General features: G+C 48.4%; 1 protein-coding gene across 2 annotated transcripts in view; it reads right to left on the bottom strand.

Moving 5' to 3' along the window:
• LOC135914909 (limulus clotting factor C-like) overlaps positions 1-18,742 on the bottom strand; it is a 51,260-nt gene that overhangs the window by 23,666 nt on the left and 8,852 nt on the right. For both annotated transcript variants that reach the window (XM_065447842.2, XM_065447843.2), the window contains exons 6-10: positions 15,865-16,077; positions 14,805-14,874; positions 13,642-13,836; positions 12,327-12,388; positions 11,691-11,858 (exon numbers count right to left, since the gene is read on the bottom strand). In XM_065447842.2, the coding sequence (XP_065303914.1) occupies positions 11,691-11,858; positions 12,327-12,388; positions 13,642-13,836; positions 14,805-14,874; positions 15,865-16,077 (708 nt within the window). The remainder of the gene's footprint in view (positions 1-11,690; positions 11,859-12,326; positions 12,389-13,641; positions 13,837-14,804; positions 14,875-15,864; positions 16,078-18,742) is intronic.

The following is an 18,742-nucleotide window of genomic DNA, read 5'->3' as shown; positions in this document are numbered from 1 at the left end:
CGGTAGTTGAAATGGTGCGTTTCGCCGGTATGCGACGTGCACTGAGGCTGCATGTAACGTCCGAAAAGATCATGGCGGGTCAAGGCGACTTCGTTTAGGCCACTCATCATCATCATCATCATCAGCCTGGTTACGCCCACTGCAGGGCAAAGGCCTCTCCCATATTTCTCCAACAACCCCGGTCATGTACTAATTGTGGCCATGCCGTCCCTGCAAACTTCTTAATCTCATCCGCCCACCTAACTTTCTGCCTTCCCCTGCTACGCTTCCCTTCCCTTGGAATCCAGTCCGTAACCCTTAATGACCATGGGTTATCTTCCCTCCTCATTACATGTCCTGCCCATGCCCATTTCTTTTTCTTGATTTCAATTAAGATGTCATTAACTCGCGTTTGTTCCCTCACCCAATATGCTCTTTTCCTATCCCTTAACGTTACACATATCATTCTTCTTTCCATAGCTCGTTGCGTCGTCCTCAATTTGAGCAGAACCCTTTTCGTAAGCCTCCAGGTTTCTGCCCCGTAGGTGAGTACTGCTAAGACACAGCTATTATACACTTTTCTCTTGAGGGATAATGGCAACCTGCTGTTCATGATCTGAGAATGCCTGCCAAACGCGCCCCAGCCCATTCTTATTCTTCTGATTATTTCTGTCTCATGATCCGGATCCGCAGTCACTACCTGCCCTAAGTAGATGTATTCCCTTACGACTTCCAGTGCCTCGCTGCCTATTGTAAACTGCTGTTCTCTTCCGAGACTGTTAAACATTACTTTAGTTTTCTGCAGATTAATTTTTAGACCCACTCTTCTGCTTTGCCTCTCCAGGTCAGTGAGCATGCATTGCAGTTGGTCCCCTGAGTTACTAAGCAAGGCAATATCATCAGCGAATCGCAAGTTACTAAGGTATTCTCCATTAACTTTTATCCCCATTTCTTCCCAATCCAGGTCTCTGAATACCTCCTGTAAACACGCTGTGAATAGCATTGGAGAGATCGTATCTCCCTGCCTGACGCCTTTCTTTATTGGGATTTTGTTGCTTTCCTTATGGAGGACTATGGTGGCTGTGGAGCCGCTATAGATATTTTTCAGTATTTTTACATATGGCTCGTCTACACCCTGATTCCGTAATGCCTCCATGACTGCTGAGGTTTCGACAAAATCAAATGCTTTCTCGTAATCAATGAAAGCTATATATAAGGGTTGGTTATATTCCGCACATTTCTCTATCACCTGATTGATAGTGTGAATATGATCTATTGTTGAGTAGCCTTTACGGAATCCTGCCTGGTCCTTTGCTTGACAGAAGTCTAAGGTGTTCCTGATTCTATTTGCGATTACCTTAGTAAATAGTTTGTAGGCAACGGACAGTAAGCTGATTGGTCTATAATTTTTCAAGTCTTTGGCGTCCCCTTTCTTATGGATTAGGATTATGTTAGCATTTTTCCAAGATTCCGGTACGCTCGACGTTATGAGGCATTGCGTATACAGGGTGGCCAGTTTCTCTAGAACAATCTGCCCACCATCCTTCAACAAATCTGCTGTTACCTGATCCTCCGCAGCTGCCTTCCCCCTTTGCATATCTCCCAAGGCTTTCTTTACTTCTTCCGGCGTTACCTGTGGGATTTCGAATTCCTCTAGACTATTTTCTCTGCCATTATCGTCGTGGGTGGCACTGGTACTGTACAAATCTCTATAGAACTCCTCAGCCACTTGTACTATCTCATCCATATTAGTAATGATATTGCCTGCTTTGTCTCTTAACGCATACATCTGATTCTTGCCAATTCCTAGTTTCTTCTTCACTGTTTTTAGGCTTCCTCCGTTCCTGAGAGCATGTTCAATTCTATCCATATTATACTTCCTTATGTCAGCTGTCTTACGCTTGTTGATTAACTTCGAAAGTTCTGCCAGTTCTATTCTAGCTGTAGGGTTAGAGGCTTTCATACATTGGCGTTTCTTGATCAGATCTTTCGTCTCCTGCGATAGTTTACTGGTATCCTGCCTAACGGAGTTACCACCGACTTCCACTGCACACTCCTTAATGATGTCCACAAGATTGTCGTTCATTGCTTCAACACTAAGGTCCTCTTCCTGAGTTAAAGCCGAATACCTGTTCTGTAGCTTGATCTGGAATTGCTCTATTTTTCCTCTTAGCGCTAACTCATTGATCGGCTTCTTATGTACCAGTTTCTTCCGTTCCCTTCTCAGGTATAGGCTAATTCGAGTTCTTACCATCCTGTGGTCACTGCAGCGTACCTTGCCGAGCACGTCCACATCTTTTATGATGCCAGGGTTAGCGCAGAGTATGAAGTCTATTTCATTTCTAGTCTCGCCGTTCGGGCCCCTCCACGTCCACTTTCGGCTATCCCGTTTGCGGAAGAAGGTATTCATTATCCTCATATTATTCTGTTCCGCAAACTCTACCAATAACTCCCCCCTGATATTCCTAGTGCCTATGCCATATTCCCCCACTGCCTTGTCTCCAGCCTGCTTTTTGCCTACCTTGGCATTAAAGTCACCCATTAGTATAGTGTATTTGGTTTTCACTCTACCCATCGCCGATTCCACGTCTTCATAGAAGCTTTCGACTTCCTGGTCATCATGACTGGATGTAGGGGCGTAGACCTGTACAATCTTCATTTTGTACCTCTTATTAAGTTTCACAACAAGACCTGCCACCCTCTCGTTAATGTTATAGAATTCCTGTATGTTACCAGCTATATTCTTATTAATCAGGAATCCGACGCCTAGTTCCCTTCTCTCTGCTAATCCCCGGTAGCACAGGAGGAGGAGGAGGAATAAACTTTTATTGTAGAACCAGCACTTTATGATGGCCGGGCCTACGCCTCCCACGAAGGGACGTCGAGGGCTTGCCTCGCCGCCGCCTCGCGGGCGTGCTGGGTCGCCCAGGTTTGGTCGTCGAGGGCGGAGCTCCGCAGAGCCTCATGCAACCTCGACGAGAGAGTCGTGGTGTTAGTCTGTGCGTACTGTGCTGGGCACTCCCATAGCATATGCGGAAGCGTAGCCGGGTGAATTCCACAGCACCGGCAGTTTGGGGCAGTGTAGACGTCCGGAAATATAAGGTGGAGGCGGGCGGGTGAAGGGTACGTGTTTGTTTGTAGTAGACGCAGGGTGGTAGCCTGCGCCCGGCTGAACTTTGGGTGAGGCGGGGGGAAGATTCGGCGATTCAGGTAAAAGGCCTTAACGAGATCGTTATAAGTGGTCAGACTGTCCCTGGTGTCCAACTCATCTCCAGTGACTCCGGCGCGGTTGACTAGGCCTCGCGCAATGGAGTGGGTGACCTCGTTGAGATTGGGGAGGTGTGGGTGGACAGGGCCCGCATGGGCCGGGATCCATGTTAGGGAGATTATGCTGTCTTTAGAGTGTGGTGCCTGGCAGAGGATGCGAAGAGCTTGGGGAGAAATACGCCCTTTGCTGAAGTTAGTAACGGCTGAGCGAGAGTCACACACTATGGTGTGACAGGTGGGATCTAAAGTGGCCAGGGCGATGGCCACTTCTTCAGCCGTCTCTGCAGTGGGGGTAGTGACGCTGCAGGCATGGTGTAGGGCTCCATCGCGTGTGGCAACGGCCACAAATCGTGTGCCATGGGAGTATCGGGCTGCATCAACAAATGTGACGCCAGGTACGTTGGCAAGGGCTTTTATGATAGCTCCGGCCCGAGCTTGGCGCCGGGCCCTGTTATATTCAGGGTGCATATTTCTAGGGATAGGGTCTATGTAGATCCAGCTACGTATGTCGGTCGGGATCGGTTGTTTGGGGCCCTGTTGCTGATGGTAGGTGAAGCCAAGCGTGGACAGAACAAAGCGCCCCGTTTCAGTATGGGTGAGCCGTTCAAGCTGAGAGCGTTGTTGGGCTTCAATGAGTTCGGAAAGGTTGTTGTGAACTCCCAGTTGGTTGAAGAGTTCAGTGCTGGTGCAATGTGGGAGACCAAGTGCTTGCTTGTAGACCCCTCGTATGAGGGTGTCGAGCTTGTTCTGCTCAGCCCGGTACCAGTTGAGGTACGCAGCAACGTAGGTAATGCGGCATATGACGAAGGATTGGACGAGTCGGAGAAGGCTTTCTTCTTTGAGTCCTCCTCGACGGTTAGATATACGTTTAAGAAGTCGTAGGGTGTTCTGAGATTGGGCACAGATCTTGTTGAGAGCTAAGGCGTTGGAGCCGTTGGTAGAGATGGTGAGACCGAGAACCCGGATACTAGGGACGTGTGGGATAGGACTGCCATCTTGAAGGCGTAGGGTGATGGCGTCACAGGGTCGGTGATCAGATTGGTGTTTGGGAGGGCGACCCCGCTGAATGGGCTTGTATAGCAGAAGCTCCGATTTAGCCGGCGAACAGCGCAGTCCAGTCCCTTGGAGATAGGCTTCAACCGTGTCAATCGCCGTTTGGAGGGCTGATTCCACTTGACCATCACTGCCTCGGTACGACCAGATGGTGATGTCGTCGGCGTAGATGGTATGGTTGATATTGTCGACTTGCTGTAGTTGCTTGGCAAGGCCAATCATGACTAAGTTAAAGAGCATGGGAGAGATAACTGAACCTTGCGGGGTGCCTTTGCTGCCAAGGGGAAGCTGGTCTGATCGTAAATCCCCGGCCGAGAGGGTAGCCGTGCGATTGGAGAGAAAGTCACGGATGTAATTGTAGGCTCGCTCTCCCAGCTGGAGGTTGGAGACCTGGTCAAGGATAGCTGCATGGGAAATGTTATCAAAGGCTTGAGAGAGGTCGAGTCCGAGAATGGCTTTCATGTTACGGGAACGATCGTTGAGCACTTGATGTTTGAGCTGCAACATAGCGTCTTGAGTAGAAAGGTGAGGGCGAAATCCAATGATGGTGTGGGGATAGAGAGAGTTGTCCTCGAGGTGACTGTTGATGCGTGCTAAGAAGGCGTGTTCCATCACCTTGCCTACGCATGAAGTGAGGGAGATGGGCCTTAAGTTATTGAGGCTAGATGGTTTGCCAGGCTTTGGGATTAAGATAACGTTGGCAGTCTTCCAGGCGGCTGGAAGGGCACCACTGCGCCAGCAATCGTTGATGTAGTCAGTCAGATGGGACACGGACTCGTCATCGAGATTGCGAAGGCTTTTGTTAGTGACCCCGTCTGGCCCTGGAGCAGAACGACCGTTAAGCTTGCGTAGAGCGGCGTGTATTTCAGATACGCTGAAATCGGCGTCTAGTGTAGGGTTGGGGCTACCGATGTAATTGCTGTGTGGACTGACTTGTCCCCTGGAGATATATCTGGTGCAGAGGTAGTCAAGCACCTGTTGTGGACCTTGCTTAAGGGTCTCCACTAAAGTCTCCACTAAAGTATCCACTAAAGAATTCACCATTACCGACTGGGATGTTTTTCGAAAAATACGCATAGGTTCTACCTCAGCAGAAGGCATTACCGACATTAACACCTGGATGCAAGCGCTACGCACTGATGTTCAAACGGCCACTCGGGTGGTAACTACAGATGCCTCAGTTGAACGTATGGATAGCCGCCTCGCCCATCTTCTGGAGGCTAAAGCCTCCATCCTAGCTCGATGGAAGGGGCAGCGCCTAAACCGTCGCCTCAGAAGCAAGATCTCCAAACTGAACACAGCCATTGAGGAGCATTGTCAAATCCTCAGCCGGCAACAATGGACTGAGCTGTGTAACACGGTGGATGGACAACTTCATCGCCCTTCCTCGTGGAAACTCCTCAAACATCTGCTTGATAATACCACCACCCGCACCACCCAACAGGATCGGCTGCAGAAGCTCCTTTATACGGTAGCACAGGACGTGCCCGCTTTTTAGCACTGTATATGCTTCTTTTGGCCTCCTAACTTCGCTGAGCCCTATTATATCCCATTTACTGCCCTCTAATTCCTCCAATAGCACTGCTAGACTCGCCTCACTAGATAACGTTCTAGCGTTAAACGTTGCCAGGTTCATATTCCAATGGCGGCCTGTCCGGACCACTGGCGGCCTGTTTAGGCCACTACAGTCCTAAAAATCGAAAGGTGTTCAACGTCGCATGGAAATGGGCGCAAGTCCTTGCTCTTAGGCGCCGGAAAAACGCTGCGTCTGTGGGGGACTCTCCCAGCCTTAAATGCTGCATCAGCAAGGCCTGAGATGTCAAAAGGCGGAGTGGAAGAGACTCCGCTTCATTATTTTTTTCTTGTTTGAAGCTGCCTAAGGAACTCCCATCACCAAGCGAAGTCCCTTTCTGTGCACTGCCTCCAAGCGCTCGAACTCGCTCGGTGATGTTGACACCAGCGGCAGCTGATAAAGAATGCGACTTGTTATCAGTGCAGTGTTCAATTTAAGCATAGATACTGGTTTGTGTCCCCAACGTACACCTGCCATACGACATATTGCGTTGACTCTTTGCACTGATGCAGCCACACTTTCAACTGGGCGTCGCCATAGTAGCTTGCTGTCGATGGTGATGCCCATGAATCGAACACTAGTTGCATGGCGAATTGCATGGCCTCTAATATTCATGGACAGCCGAGTTGAGATGCGCCTCACTCACGGGGAAAGCACGAAGGCAGAGTTTTCCACTGATAAAAATGGGCCAAGCGTCGATAAGTGACTATCGATGACGCAGATTGCACCATGGCCTAGCTGGGCCGAACGTTTGTCTTGGTACCCTGAGATGTTCAAATGCAGATGTCATCTGAGTAGACGGACATCTTAACAGCCGTCTAACCTACCTTCAGTGCGTCTGGAATGGAGGCCATGACAAGGTTAAAAAGCAAGAGAGATAGGACACTGCCTTGTGGGAGGCCGAGGGAAATGCGTCGCTTTTCGCTGATTGCATTTGCGAGCTTAACCTCAACATGTCGCTCTCTAAGAAATTCATGGACGAATCGAAGAGCATTTCCAGAGATACCCAGGGCTTGGAGTCCGTTGATGATGCCAGCATGAAGCACACAGTCATATGCTTCGGCAGCATCCATAAATATGGCGAGTGTCGAAAGGCCTTCGACGCGAAGATGCTCGAAGTGGCTTAGTAAGTCCAAGACACTGTCCTGGGCACACAACTATGGGCGAAATCCGGTCATTCACGATAGCAGTCTGCTTCCTTGCTCAAGATACCAGGTTAACCTCGTGCATATTAGTTTTTCCGCTACGCTATCCTACGCGTTGCGCAGAGACTCTTTAGTTTCAAGTCAGGAGTAGGGAAATGACCTAGCAGTTTCAACACTGAAGTAGCCACTCTCTTGCTCCGCTCAATATCTACGAATGGCTCACCAGGGGATTCGTAGAACGCGTCTCTGTATGTGTCCCAGCGCGTCACAGTACAGAATTGTCGACCAGCAGTCTGAAATTCGATGACATTTGTGAAGATCGGGAAATGTTAGCTGGCCATCCTCTCCGGGGACTTTTTCAATGACACCAAAATGTTTGTAGAGTGTAATACGAGGTCTATAGCACTCCATGAATATGGTGTCCTGAAGAAAGTCAGTTTGTCATCGTTCGCCACACTTAAGACAGCAGCATCCGCGGCAGCGACAAGTTCTTGTACAATCTTATCGTCCAAAGCGAATGATGTGCGTTAAAGTCCCCACACATTATCCTAGGCGAAGGGCAACCAATGCAAATATAATTTACAATCGCCTCCGTGGAGAACTTCTTTCGTGGACTTACATACACCGACGCCACACTGAGTTTCGGATCTCTAGGTGCACTTGCACAGCGACGACTTCCAAGGAGGTAGAACAAAGGTCTTGCACTGGTACATTGACGTGAGGTATTTCGCCCCTGATGTATATCATTGCACTGCCACTTGCAGATGAAGCTATGCTCGGATTGCCATGTCTGATGTACCCTGGAATCGTCCTTCCATTTGGGAGACCAGCCTCCGAGAGGGCTAGAATTGGTATAGGCATGTCTCGAAGGAAAGGACTAAATTCGCACAGATGGTGTAGGATATCGGCGCAGTTTCATTGCATCATTAAGGGCACTTTTGAACGGTGGAACGGACCAAATGGGCAAGAAATTGCCGGTATGCTACTAAGTGTATGCGGACGTACAGCAGAGTATTACTCACTCAAGAGCCAGCACTGCTTCCAGCATATCCTTCGTTGAACTCGCAAGTGTATTCGCGACGTGTGAGCGTAGTGCAGTGAGCAAAGCACGTATCACATGTTGGCAATTTTTCTGTTGAGTGCTTCCAACTGGTACTTGAGGTCGGGTCACTACGGCTGTATAGATGCGCTTTTCAGAATCTTTTGGAACATGTTCTCCAGCAGCGTTGACCAGTTGAGTTGGCTCAATAAATGTTTTGACGGTGTGAGACGCGGGAAACTAGATACGTATTCTGTTTCCGAACCACTTAGTTACAGTGCGCTGGACGTCTTGCTCTTGTTCGATGGTGCGCTTACATGACGAATATAGATGCTGCTTACATTACAGACAGAACCTCGACGGCGACTGTCGGGTCATACAACAACACTGTCCATAATCGCGAAACCTTCCCCCGCTGACGCTGAAGCTCTCACCATAACATACGTCATATTTGCCTCGGTAATGTGGAAAGTTGGGCTAGTTGGTGATTAATCATCATACCTTGCTGGTGAAGCAGCGCACTGACACGGACACGGTGAAGACACACAAGAAAATACAACACTCGCTGCTAGTGTCGTGCTGCTAGCAGCGAGTCTCGTCTTCTCTTGTGTGCCTTCACCGTGTCCGTGTCAGTGCGCTGCTTCGCCATTTGCCTCCTGTCCCGCAACACATAGACAATAACTGTACGCAGTGATAGCCAAACTTCCCTTTAGGCTTTTGAATCGGACAGTGTGTCACCTCATATCGGAGCAACATTACCTCCTCACATGCAGACCCATCCTTCCCTACACGTCCTGATGGAGCGGGTACCTGGCCGCGAAGGGGTCTGAGGTACTGATAAAGCTCACACCTTTTTTTTGTGAAGCCACTACAGCGAGTATCCCTATATCATGGTCTGACATCACCCGCAGGAGCAGAAGGCCGAGCACCGAAGGCAGCTCCACGCACACCTCAAAGCCTTGCACCAGGATGCACGTACCCTCTCTTGCCCCCCCCCCCCCCCACCCTAGCCTTTTATGTCCCGCTGTGATGCGTCAATCGTCAGGCAGGCCGAGATGCAGACCCTCCGCAATGATGCCATCAGCCTCGTAGCCGTCAATCCTGCCAGATGTGCGGGGGTTACGCTTACGCTCTTCGCACATAGAGGACCCGCCCTCGAAAACGTTCATCAGTATTCTACCACACCTCCCACACCCCTGCTTGGGACATTAGGACCAAGATCCCACGGGACACTGAGGCAACGCTCTGGTCTCGCCTAGTTTCTGACATTCTCCATGTCCATGGGGCCAACCACGCACCTCACTATCAGCACCTTCATAGTAACTGGTTGTAAATAGAACGCCAGTGCGGACAATGCACCGCAACAAACAAATGTCTTCTCCTGGTCTTCTTCCTCTTCGTTTACGCGTCAAAAAAGCCAGCGAAAGTCTGAATCAACAAAGGACAGTTGTAGTTCGTCCAAACAGCTATTTGAATGCTAGCAGCACTTGCGCGATGCTCATCGTTTTCATAAATGTCCATCGGTATGGTTTATTTGCAGTATTCCAGAGCATTAACAAATTCCGCAGTGCGCGAATGTAATTCATAAATCACTACGATTGTTGCGCAGGTTTTTTTTTTTTTAAGTGATATGTTGATAAGTTAAAAGGCGATCTCTACGTTGCTAGAATAAATGACCTAAAGGCCCACTGCAACGAAGTTAACCCTTGGTTTAATCTGCTTATAAATGAGCCTAATATATACACTATTCAAGAGATATTGGCTACACTGTGGTGGCGCAGTGGTTATGGCGTTGCGCTACGAAGCCCGAAGCCGCGGTATCGAATCCCGGCCGCGTCGGCCGCATTTCGATGGGGGTGAAATGTAAAAACTCCCGTGCACCCTGGATAGGGTGCCCGTTAAAGAGCACCACTTGGTCAAAATCAGTCTGGAGTCCCTCACAACGGCGTTGCTCACAATCAAGTCGTGGTGCTGGCACGTAAAACACCAGAATTTTAAACCAAATAATATTGCGTATACTGCAAAGCTAGTTATTGCGTAGTTTTCTAATTAACAGCCTTCAAACACCAGTTAAGCAGATCACGCGTGCATCCGGACATTAAAAAAATATGGCGTCCTTTCTGGCATGTCGCTTCCGAGATTTCTTGGCGCTGCTCGAGCGGCGCGCAGTGGGATGAGTCATTCGTTCGAGTTGCGCGCCAGCTTTTCTTGTACCCTTCGCACCCCTTAGGAAGCCCAAATGCAAGCTCCATTCAAGGCTTGAATTAGCATGAAGGCACCCCAGCTGATGATCTTGATTTACTGGCATCCTCTTTGCTACGAGGTGGGCGACAAATAGTCACTTAGCGCTAATGATTGAGTTAATCAGCTAAGCTGTACGCGTTTTTCAGTCTAGCATTTTTGCAGACATCTCCTTACTCTTTCTTTTCCTCTAAACTTCTCTGCCTACAGAGTACAGCTACATATGCCTGTAACGAATCCTGTCGCATTATTCTCTTCGCCGACCGAACACTCTAAACGTATCTTGCTCGTCTCGACTGCTGGCCGGTTGATGCTTCCCTGCACTTTAAATCCAAGCGTTTCTCGAAGCTGTGCGCTACCTATGGGTCTCACTCGGTGAATTCCTTCGCATTCAACTAGGATGCTCTGCGCGGTCTCCGGATTTTTACTTCAACGTTCTCACCTGCTTTCCCCCTTCACACGATGTGAATGGTGTTGTAGACTTCCCCTGTGCTTTGTCTCAATTCAGCAGCAAAGTTCGGGCGTATATCTGCGGTATTCTTGAGATTGCTTCTCGATGTCTAGGGATGGAGGCCTAACTTTAGTCACACACGGGTAGTTCGCGATGTTACCAGAATAGAATGGTGGCGCCATCTGTCACGGCTACGGCAATGCAGGGCGAAACACACCAAGCGGTGAAAGGTAATGTCAATGCTCCAATACAGAGAAATGGCCATTTTTTGAGCCGTGCCGCCACAGACGACACGCCTTTGCCATTCCCTCAGATTGGCGGTGCTGCTTTGGCAGCATACGCCAGCATATATACTCCCGTCGCTCATGTGCATCGACTATCCAGCGCGTCAAATCTGTTTTATAAGTATTTCATGACTTCTTAACAAGCTGAATTCATGAGCTTTTCGTGGATACAATTCACTTTATGCTTCAGTCATCTATGTGACAACCCTGCAAGCACCCGTCACGTGTGATGGCTGCATCGGTGGAAAAAAAATTATTGGAACTTGGAGCTTCTGCGTTAACCTAATTGAGTTAAGAAATGAAATGTTCCTATCATATTTTGTTTTAATACAAGAAAACATTTACTTCTCAGCTACTTGCAGTTTTTACGATGCATTCGCTATAGACAAACGTTTACGTAGAATGTGCACGTTGAATAATCCTCGACTCTCGAGATTCGTTGTGCAGACGAGCACGGCGTCTCTGACAGCCCGCAGAGCAGCTCGGAGCCGCATAGACCCTGTCAGTCATACATAAAACGAACCAGCATCTCCAACTTCCGTTTAAGCATTCGAAAACATTGTTTCTTCGACTGCACGAGACGTTAGCGTTCACCAAATGAGCTCTTGCCCTTCATAATACGTTCCCGAAAAAAATAAAATATTTCGTTTGCACTCACTGGAAGCCTTGAGGAAAGTGAGCAAGGAATCAGGAAACCCGTCCTCACGAAACTGCAGCAGCCTGGACCCGGAGTTTATGCAGTAGTGTTTGGCCCGGGAATAGCTGAGCTTGTGACGGGTGGCAAGAATGCAAGAGTCACCCACAGGTTTCCAACCTTGCCGGCAACCTAGCAGAAAATCAGAAAGGGTTTGTGGTCGGCAAGAACTCTTTTTTAGGCATGTTCTTTTCTTCTTTCTTTTTATCTCCTTAACCTTACCCCATACTAACTTGCTGACCTGCTCTAATGTAAGACCTTTACTACCCTACAATATAATAACTGACAGATCGTTTCAAAAGCTAATAGCTGCATGCCTATTTAATAAAACAAGCATGTCCCGCACCATAATTCTAAATGGTCATAAGGGCTTATATGGAAACGTGGTTTTCAGTACAGGATCCCATATGACCACTTCGTATTATGCATACGAGACGTATGGGGCATGCGGAGCTTTTGAAGAGAGATGCAACACGAAAGTTTAATTAGCCAAAATAATCATTATGACAAAATCAGCCTTTGAGGTCACGCTAACTGTACTTTAAAATACCAACACTAACTTTCCAAACATATTAAACGTCATGAAATAATTCAAGGCACCTTTTTCAACTTTAGATGTTCTGTCTTCGACAAAAGTGAAACCGGGAGCTGGTTCTTGCGACCTGCAAATTGAAAAAAGAAGACCGTGTAAGCCGCCGTTAGGAAGTACTTCGGCATTCTGCAAGTTACTTGCGAAGAGCATCGTGCTTTCATTATCATTGGGATGAACTTTGTATTGCCGTTATCGCTTTTCCCATTATCCTTTTCTTGCTCCCCTATGATGAAGGGGGAGAAGCGTTGCCTGGTATGTGTGAAACGGAGTATCGCTCTTTGAGACGACTGGCGCATTCATGCTTCACATCACACAACACGAAGCTAGAGCGCATGTGCGCGCGCTAGTTTCTATTCGGCCACAGGCCTTCGGATCTCTTTTACTTGCGTCACGAGCGGGAACATGTCATTTCTTCGATGTTTGCCTCGTAGCAGCTAACACTTTGAAACGCTGTGCTAAACTGCACCGCCTAAGGGATCGACCGACATTCCTCAGTTACTTCGCCGTGGCAGATTATGCTGCGAAAATGACCCGAGACAGTGAGCCACACTTCGCATTGGCCCAGGTTGTAGCAAAACAGGTTTTATTTGCCCGAATACGAAAAATCAGACCTCGTGCCATCGCTATCACACTATTGTCTATGCCAACATCTTCATGTCGCTGCAGTCATCAGACTTACAATTCCTAGCCTTGTACATGCACGTTTGTCTGTCTGGCAACGCTTTCCAGAACATTTAACAAAGCGGAGTAGCCAAATACGTTCCAAATTACCCGCCTAATAGGCGATAACATTGATGCCCCCAGTGCTGAGATAGACATAATTTTTATTTTTTGTGAATGTTTACTTGGTGTGACATATGGCGATGACGACACGCCAAAATCGCAGCGAAGCATTCAAAGAGAGCTTTGCTTGGAAAGGGCTTCTTACGCTCGATATTATTTTTTTAGCATCAACCGCAATTCGCCAGGGAGGCAATACACTCGCACCACTGAAAAAGCGCGAAGAAGCATAACATCGGAATAGAAATGTTATGGTATATCCCGGCCCTGTTGGTTTATTTCTACGGATTTTATAGACTACAATAGGTGCCTTGAAAGTTTGGTAGACTACAATGTCTCGTTTTCGAAGTGTCTTCAACAGCTACAGACCACCAAAATGAAAAAAAGATTTTAGTAACTGTTGCTGAAAGACAGTGTTATGATTTCTGCTAAGAAAGGTAAAAGCCTATGTTAAGGAAAAGGAGCCATTGAAAGGCCAATGACATTCTGCATACTCTATAAACTTGTATCTACATCGCTTCCATTTCCCAGAGTCAGTCTCACCTGACGCTGTTGACACCATTGGCTAGGGAGGCACCGAAGTCGGCGAAGTTACCGCTGGACACCAGTGCCACCGTTCCGCCGGCGTTGTTGAGCCGGCCCGCGTGCACAGCCGCCCGGCAAAGCGCCGACAGCTGGTGGTAGACAACGCTGCCGATCACCGTGCCGCTCTGCGCACACCCCGGTGGACAGTATACCCTGCGGAGGTAGCAATGAAAAGGTAACGGTACCACGGCGGTCATGCCGAGCAAGACACCCTAACGCGCCTCGCAACCCGCAGATCAGGCAATTCGTTAACGACTAACTATTCCCTTACTACTCAATGTTGAAAGATGACAGACATTTTCGTAATGTCAACATGCGAAGAGTGGGCTACGACTAGCAAAAACTTTTTCAGTACGGTCGGGAAAAGTGATGTTATCATACTTGCAACTCGTGGTGCGTATATACAGACACACTGAGTCTGTACATACTGTAGTGTGTATACGGGGTGTCCCAGCCAATTTTAGCCGGAGTTAAAAAATCTGCCAATTCACTTTAAGACGACGCGACCAAATGCACAATACTGACTAGTGTATGTAGTAAGTCGCTATGTTTCATATTCTGTGTAACTGCATAATTAGTCAGGAATAGTTAACCAACTTCCGAAGCAACAAAGTTAGCCAAAACATTCCAATAAGAAAATTGTAGAGCGTTTCGCAAAACGTCCGAGTACACAGTTTCTAACTTTCTATCTATTATGTATTAGTGTTTATCCTCCGCTTATTGCAGACGCCCGGGAAATACGGAAAAAAATACATGCCCACTTGCACGTCGTGATTGCAGCGCTCTCAAACGTTTAAACGTTTCTCGTACGAACGAACATAGAACCTAACAGGGTGTGCTGCGGCTTAAAAGGCTACAGTGCAGAGACGCACGCGTCGGCTGTGCGATTTGCGTCACCGATGTGCTTCCCTCGCGGCGGTTCATGATAGCGATAAACAGGCGCAGCGGCAGCACACCCGGCTAGATTTCGTTTGTACGCGGAGCGTACGGCAGCGCTGCAATCACGGCGCGCAAGCGGACATCTCTAGCTTGAGAAAGACACTGGAAGAGGAGGCCTCATGGACGCAGAAAATTCACAGCATTTTCACAAGTGGCAAGAAGGCAGGCAAGTCATGTTTTACCTGACTGGTGAGGTGTACGATGAAACAATGTCCAGTGCTTTGGTCTCGCAGTTGACATGGTTCTCGGAGACTGGAACGAGAGCGGCGCACATAAAATATATCACTTGAAAGAAAAAAGGTACAAGTGCTAATTAACGTATCGGAAGTCAGCCAGAGAGGAAAGTGATCAATAAACGTAGGTATTATTGATGCCAGGAACAACAAACAGGTGGCAAAAGACCGGTAAGATGGCGTATCATATCGCTTATATATGATGCCACCTGCCAGAGGTCCGGCAGACTTATAGAAGGCAAGTTTGAATGCGCGCAGCAATTTTCCCTTGTTTCGGGGTATGCAGCTAGCTTGGTGGGTCCGAATGAATACGTGTCTCTCAGTAAACACCATTTTAATGAACTTTCCCTTTCATTTATGATTTTCAATTTTCAAAAATAAAGATGTTCGTTGTAATGCCACCTGTGACTGAGGTCCACGCTGTGTCACCTTGACAGAGTCACGTGATGCAGAATACACGAATAAAAGAACTAGCTACACACCTATGTATTAATCTTAATAAGGGTAGGTTCGTTCGCAAGGACACGTTTGCAACTGCTCTGAGAACTTGTCTGAGGATTTCAATGCAACGAATCTGCGTTTCTGTATAATTTAGTAGACGACAAAAACTCCCACTTTCTCGGCACAGTTGGTCGTTAAAGACATGATGCTGGAACTTTTCTGTTAAACCCCGAGTTCACTCGATCCCATTGTCGAGCCGCTACGGCCGCATTTCGATGGAACCAAAATGAAAAAGCGCTTGTGCATCAAGAATAATAGATTTTTCTGCATCTTGAGTTATATCTGGTGCTGAAAACTTACAGAGGTCCGCATAGCAACGTCCCTCACAGCCTGGCGGATTCTTGGAACCTCTAGACACGGTCATTGACGTAGTCGATCAGTGTCTCAACCATCCACCCCATCAATCAATAAATCGATCGATCATTCAATCAATACCTAATCTATGTATCAATCAAGTTCTATGTCATAAGCACACTGGGTCCAAGGCAAGGCGAAAAGATCAAAGGACCTTTGACGCAGGTGGGAATGCTGGCCGACCACGTCCCGTCGTCTCTGCACTCGAGCACGGACTCCCCGACCAGGTCGTAACGATCGTCGCACACCACCTCGACAGAACTGCCGTTGGCGTAAGCATTGTCACCGCCCGCCAGGAAGGAAATGCGCCGCTCCTTGAGGCGGCCGTTAACCACGCGGCCCAGGTCAGGACAGAAGGATAGCCGTTCTGCGGAAAGTGCGCGAAAAAATATCGGCTGTTCTTGCTACCGTGCCACAACTAACGAACCAGAGAAGGATCACGCAGAATAGAGTGTGTATGAGGCACAACTACTGTTCGTAAGAACAGCATTGTCAAGATTGCAAGTTTATTCACATTCAACCAGCTGTCCGATTCCATATGCAGTGATTGACACTATCCATGCCGAATCGTCTCCAGTGTGGTTTTAAGGAGCGCAGACCTGTTTATGCCATAGATGTGAATGAGAAATACTAGCTAGCTTGTGCCAATTAGTTTCGACATGTACTTCGTCTACCCTACAGGTGCATAAGTTTTATTCTATTAGAAATTATATGGACACTCCAGGAGTATTTACGCCATCGTCGTCGCCTTCTGCGTCGTCGTCGGCGTGACGTTTCGCATAAAGCTCAAATGCGATAACACCGTGGCCGCGCGCCGTATGCTGAGAGTGCGAGCGAAAGCGTGCGAGGGTGAGTCGATGATTGTAGCTTGATCTCGCGCGCGCAAGGCATGAAGGCAAGGAGGAAGCACGCCGTCTTCCTCACCCCCCTCAAGGCAAAGCACTGATGGTGGGGAAGGGGGGGGGGGAGAGGTTCGACTCCGGTGGCAGCTGCGTAGGACGCGGCTGCCGCCGCAGATAGGGCTGCGGTTTGAAAGCAGCCTGCGATGAGTACAGAGCCTAGGTACGCCGAGGGCTCATAGCTTCGTATGCGCTGTGTTCTTGCCGCTTAGTCTGCGTCGAAGCGAAAGGCAGTGCAAAGGCCAATTCGCTCGCTGCGGATGCAGCTGTTCCTCGCGCCAGCATGTTGACAGCGAGTGTCCACGCTCATCGAGTGAGCTGTGTTTCCGTATGTGCGCGTCACACTATGTTTGTTAATTTAGCTTGTAAGCGAATGTTTACGAGTTTACATGGCCCATAAAACTGCGATCCTCACTTCGTATAGCTGTCTACTAATTTGCTATCGCAACTGACCCTCCGGCTTTTGAGCGAAACTCCGTTTTTTTTTTTTTTTGTATACGCAGCCAATTTTCATGTCTCAGCGTGTTTCGCATATTATATGCTGCATGAACGGATCTGCCTCGAGGTATTACAGTGGCACGTAAACCAGGCGTTCTAGATTTGGTCTGGTGCGCAAGGTTATTAAATTATTGCTGTTAGATTTCTATACATAAAACAATCTCAGAAACAAAACAAAAGGAGGTCAGCAGTTTTTGCGTGAGACATGCAGCTTGCGGGTGCGACCACGTTCAGTTGACTTCAGAACATGTTGGAGGAATCAAGCACTGTGCTCTTTCCGATGTCTACAAAAACGGGAGGGGGGGGGAGGGGGGGCTCGTCGTCCTACAGTGTGAATTCGGCGTGCCATAACGTTGGCGTTTTGGCTAGTTGGTTATTGTTCCTCACAGGAAGCACGTTCAGCAACTTTGCGGCGTGTCATCTGATTCATTTTTCGTAGGACCCGCCGTGGTTGCTCAGTGGCTATGGTGTTGGGCTGCTGAACACGAGGTTGCGGGATCGAATCCCGGCCACGGCGGCCTTATTTCGATGGGGGCGAAATGCGAAAACACCCGTGTACTTAGATTTAGGTGCACGTTAAAGAACCCCAGGTGGTCGAAATTTCCGGAGTCCTCCACTACGGCGTGCCTCATAATCTGACAGTGGTTTTGGCACGTAAAACCCCATAGTTTGATTTCTTGTAGGGGTGTGTTGTCTATACGCCGCGATGACTCAGTGACTATGGCCTTTTTTGCACTGAATACGAGGTCACGGATTCGATTCACGGCGGTGAAGACGGTGCACCGATGGCAGCAGAATGCCAAATTACGGCAGACCATCTCACGCTGACTGTCGACGTTAGTGTGATTAGCATTATGTTCGTGTAGGAACATACCGCCATGCAGAATAAACTTTTATTTACAATTTTTAGTGGTAGAAGTGGGCTAATAATTCCAATCGCATCGATAAACCGACACGCCACAGCGCCTAGACTTTCGAACGCCACGAAGAAAGCTTAACGCAACGCGCCCTTCCAACTTAGAAGAGTATTTTGCCGCTGGTAGATTTGGGGTTCGGTATCTTTGAATTCGAATGAACTACGGTGCCATTACATAGGTACCTAGATCAGGCGTAAATCTTTCACTTTTATTGTCAGCTAGAAGAGCCCCTGATATCACTTTTATCAGCAGCGCCGTGAAAGTCGCGCCGTGCAAAGTCCGTGTATATACGCAGTCAGTGCCGTGAAACAGGCGCGGATAGAAGGAAAAGTGCCGAGGTGTCGAGAGAATTCAAATCACATAAAAATGCTTCTGTACTTAAGTTTCGGTAGATACTCCGGGAACCCAGGTTGGGGGTCAAAAGTAATCTTAATGCGCAGTCTTGCAATTAGCGCCTCTCATAACGCAGGTGTCGCTTTCAATCGGTCAGTCCGGCAATCATGACAAATACACATAGATACAGGTTCAACCTTGCTAGGAAGATGTGTTTGAGCACATCGACGCGCTATGCAGAACACTAGGGAAGCCAGTAGACATGCACAAACACTGACCTTCGTGCTAGCATTTCCGCGCGTCCGCCTGCTTCGTCCGCGTCACCTAAAGCGCTTGAGCATCCTCGCACTTAACAATCACTCGGAAGCGGTGACGTATCCCTTTA

This window comes from Dermacentor albipictus, chromosome 2 (genome assembly GCF_038994185.2).
Source record: "Dermacentor albipictus isolate Rhodes 1998 colony chromosome 2, USDA_Dalb.pri_finalv2, whole genome shotgun sequence".
Lineage (NCBI taxonomy): Eukaryota > Metazoa > Arthropoda > Arachnida > Ixodida > Ixodidae > Dermacentor > Dermacentor albipictus.
Note: the sequence above shows the minus strand (reverse complement) of the source record. Positions and strands in the feature narration are given on the sequence as shown.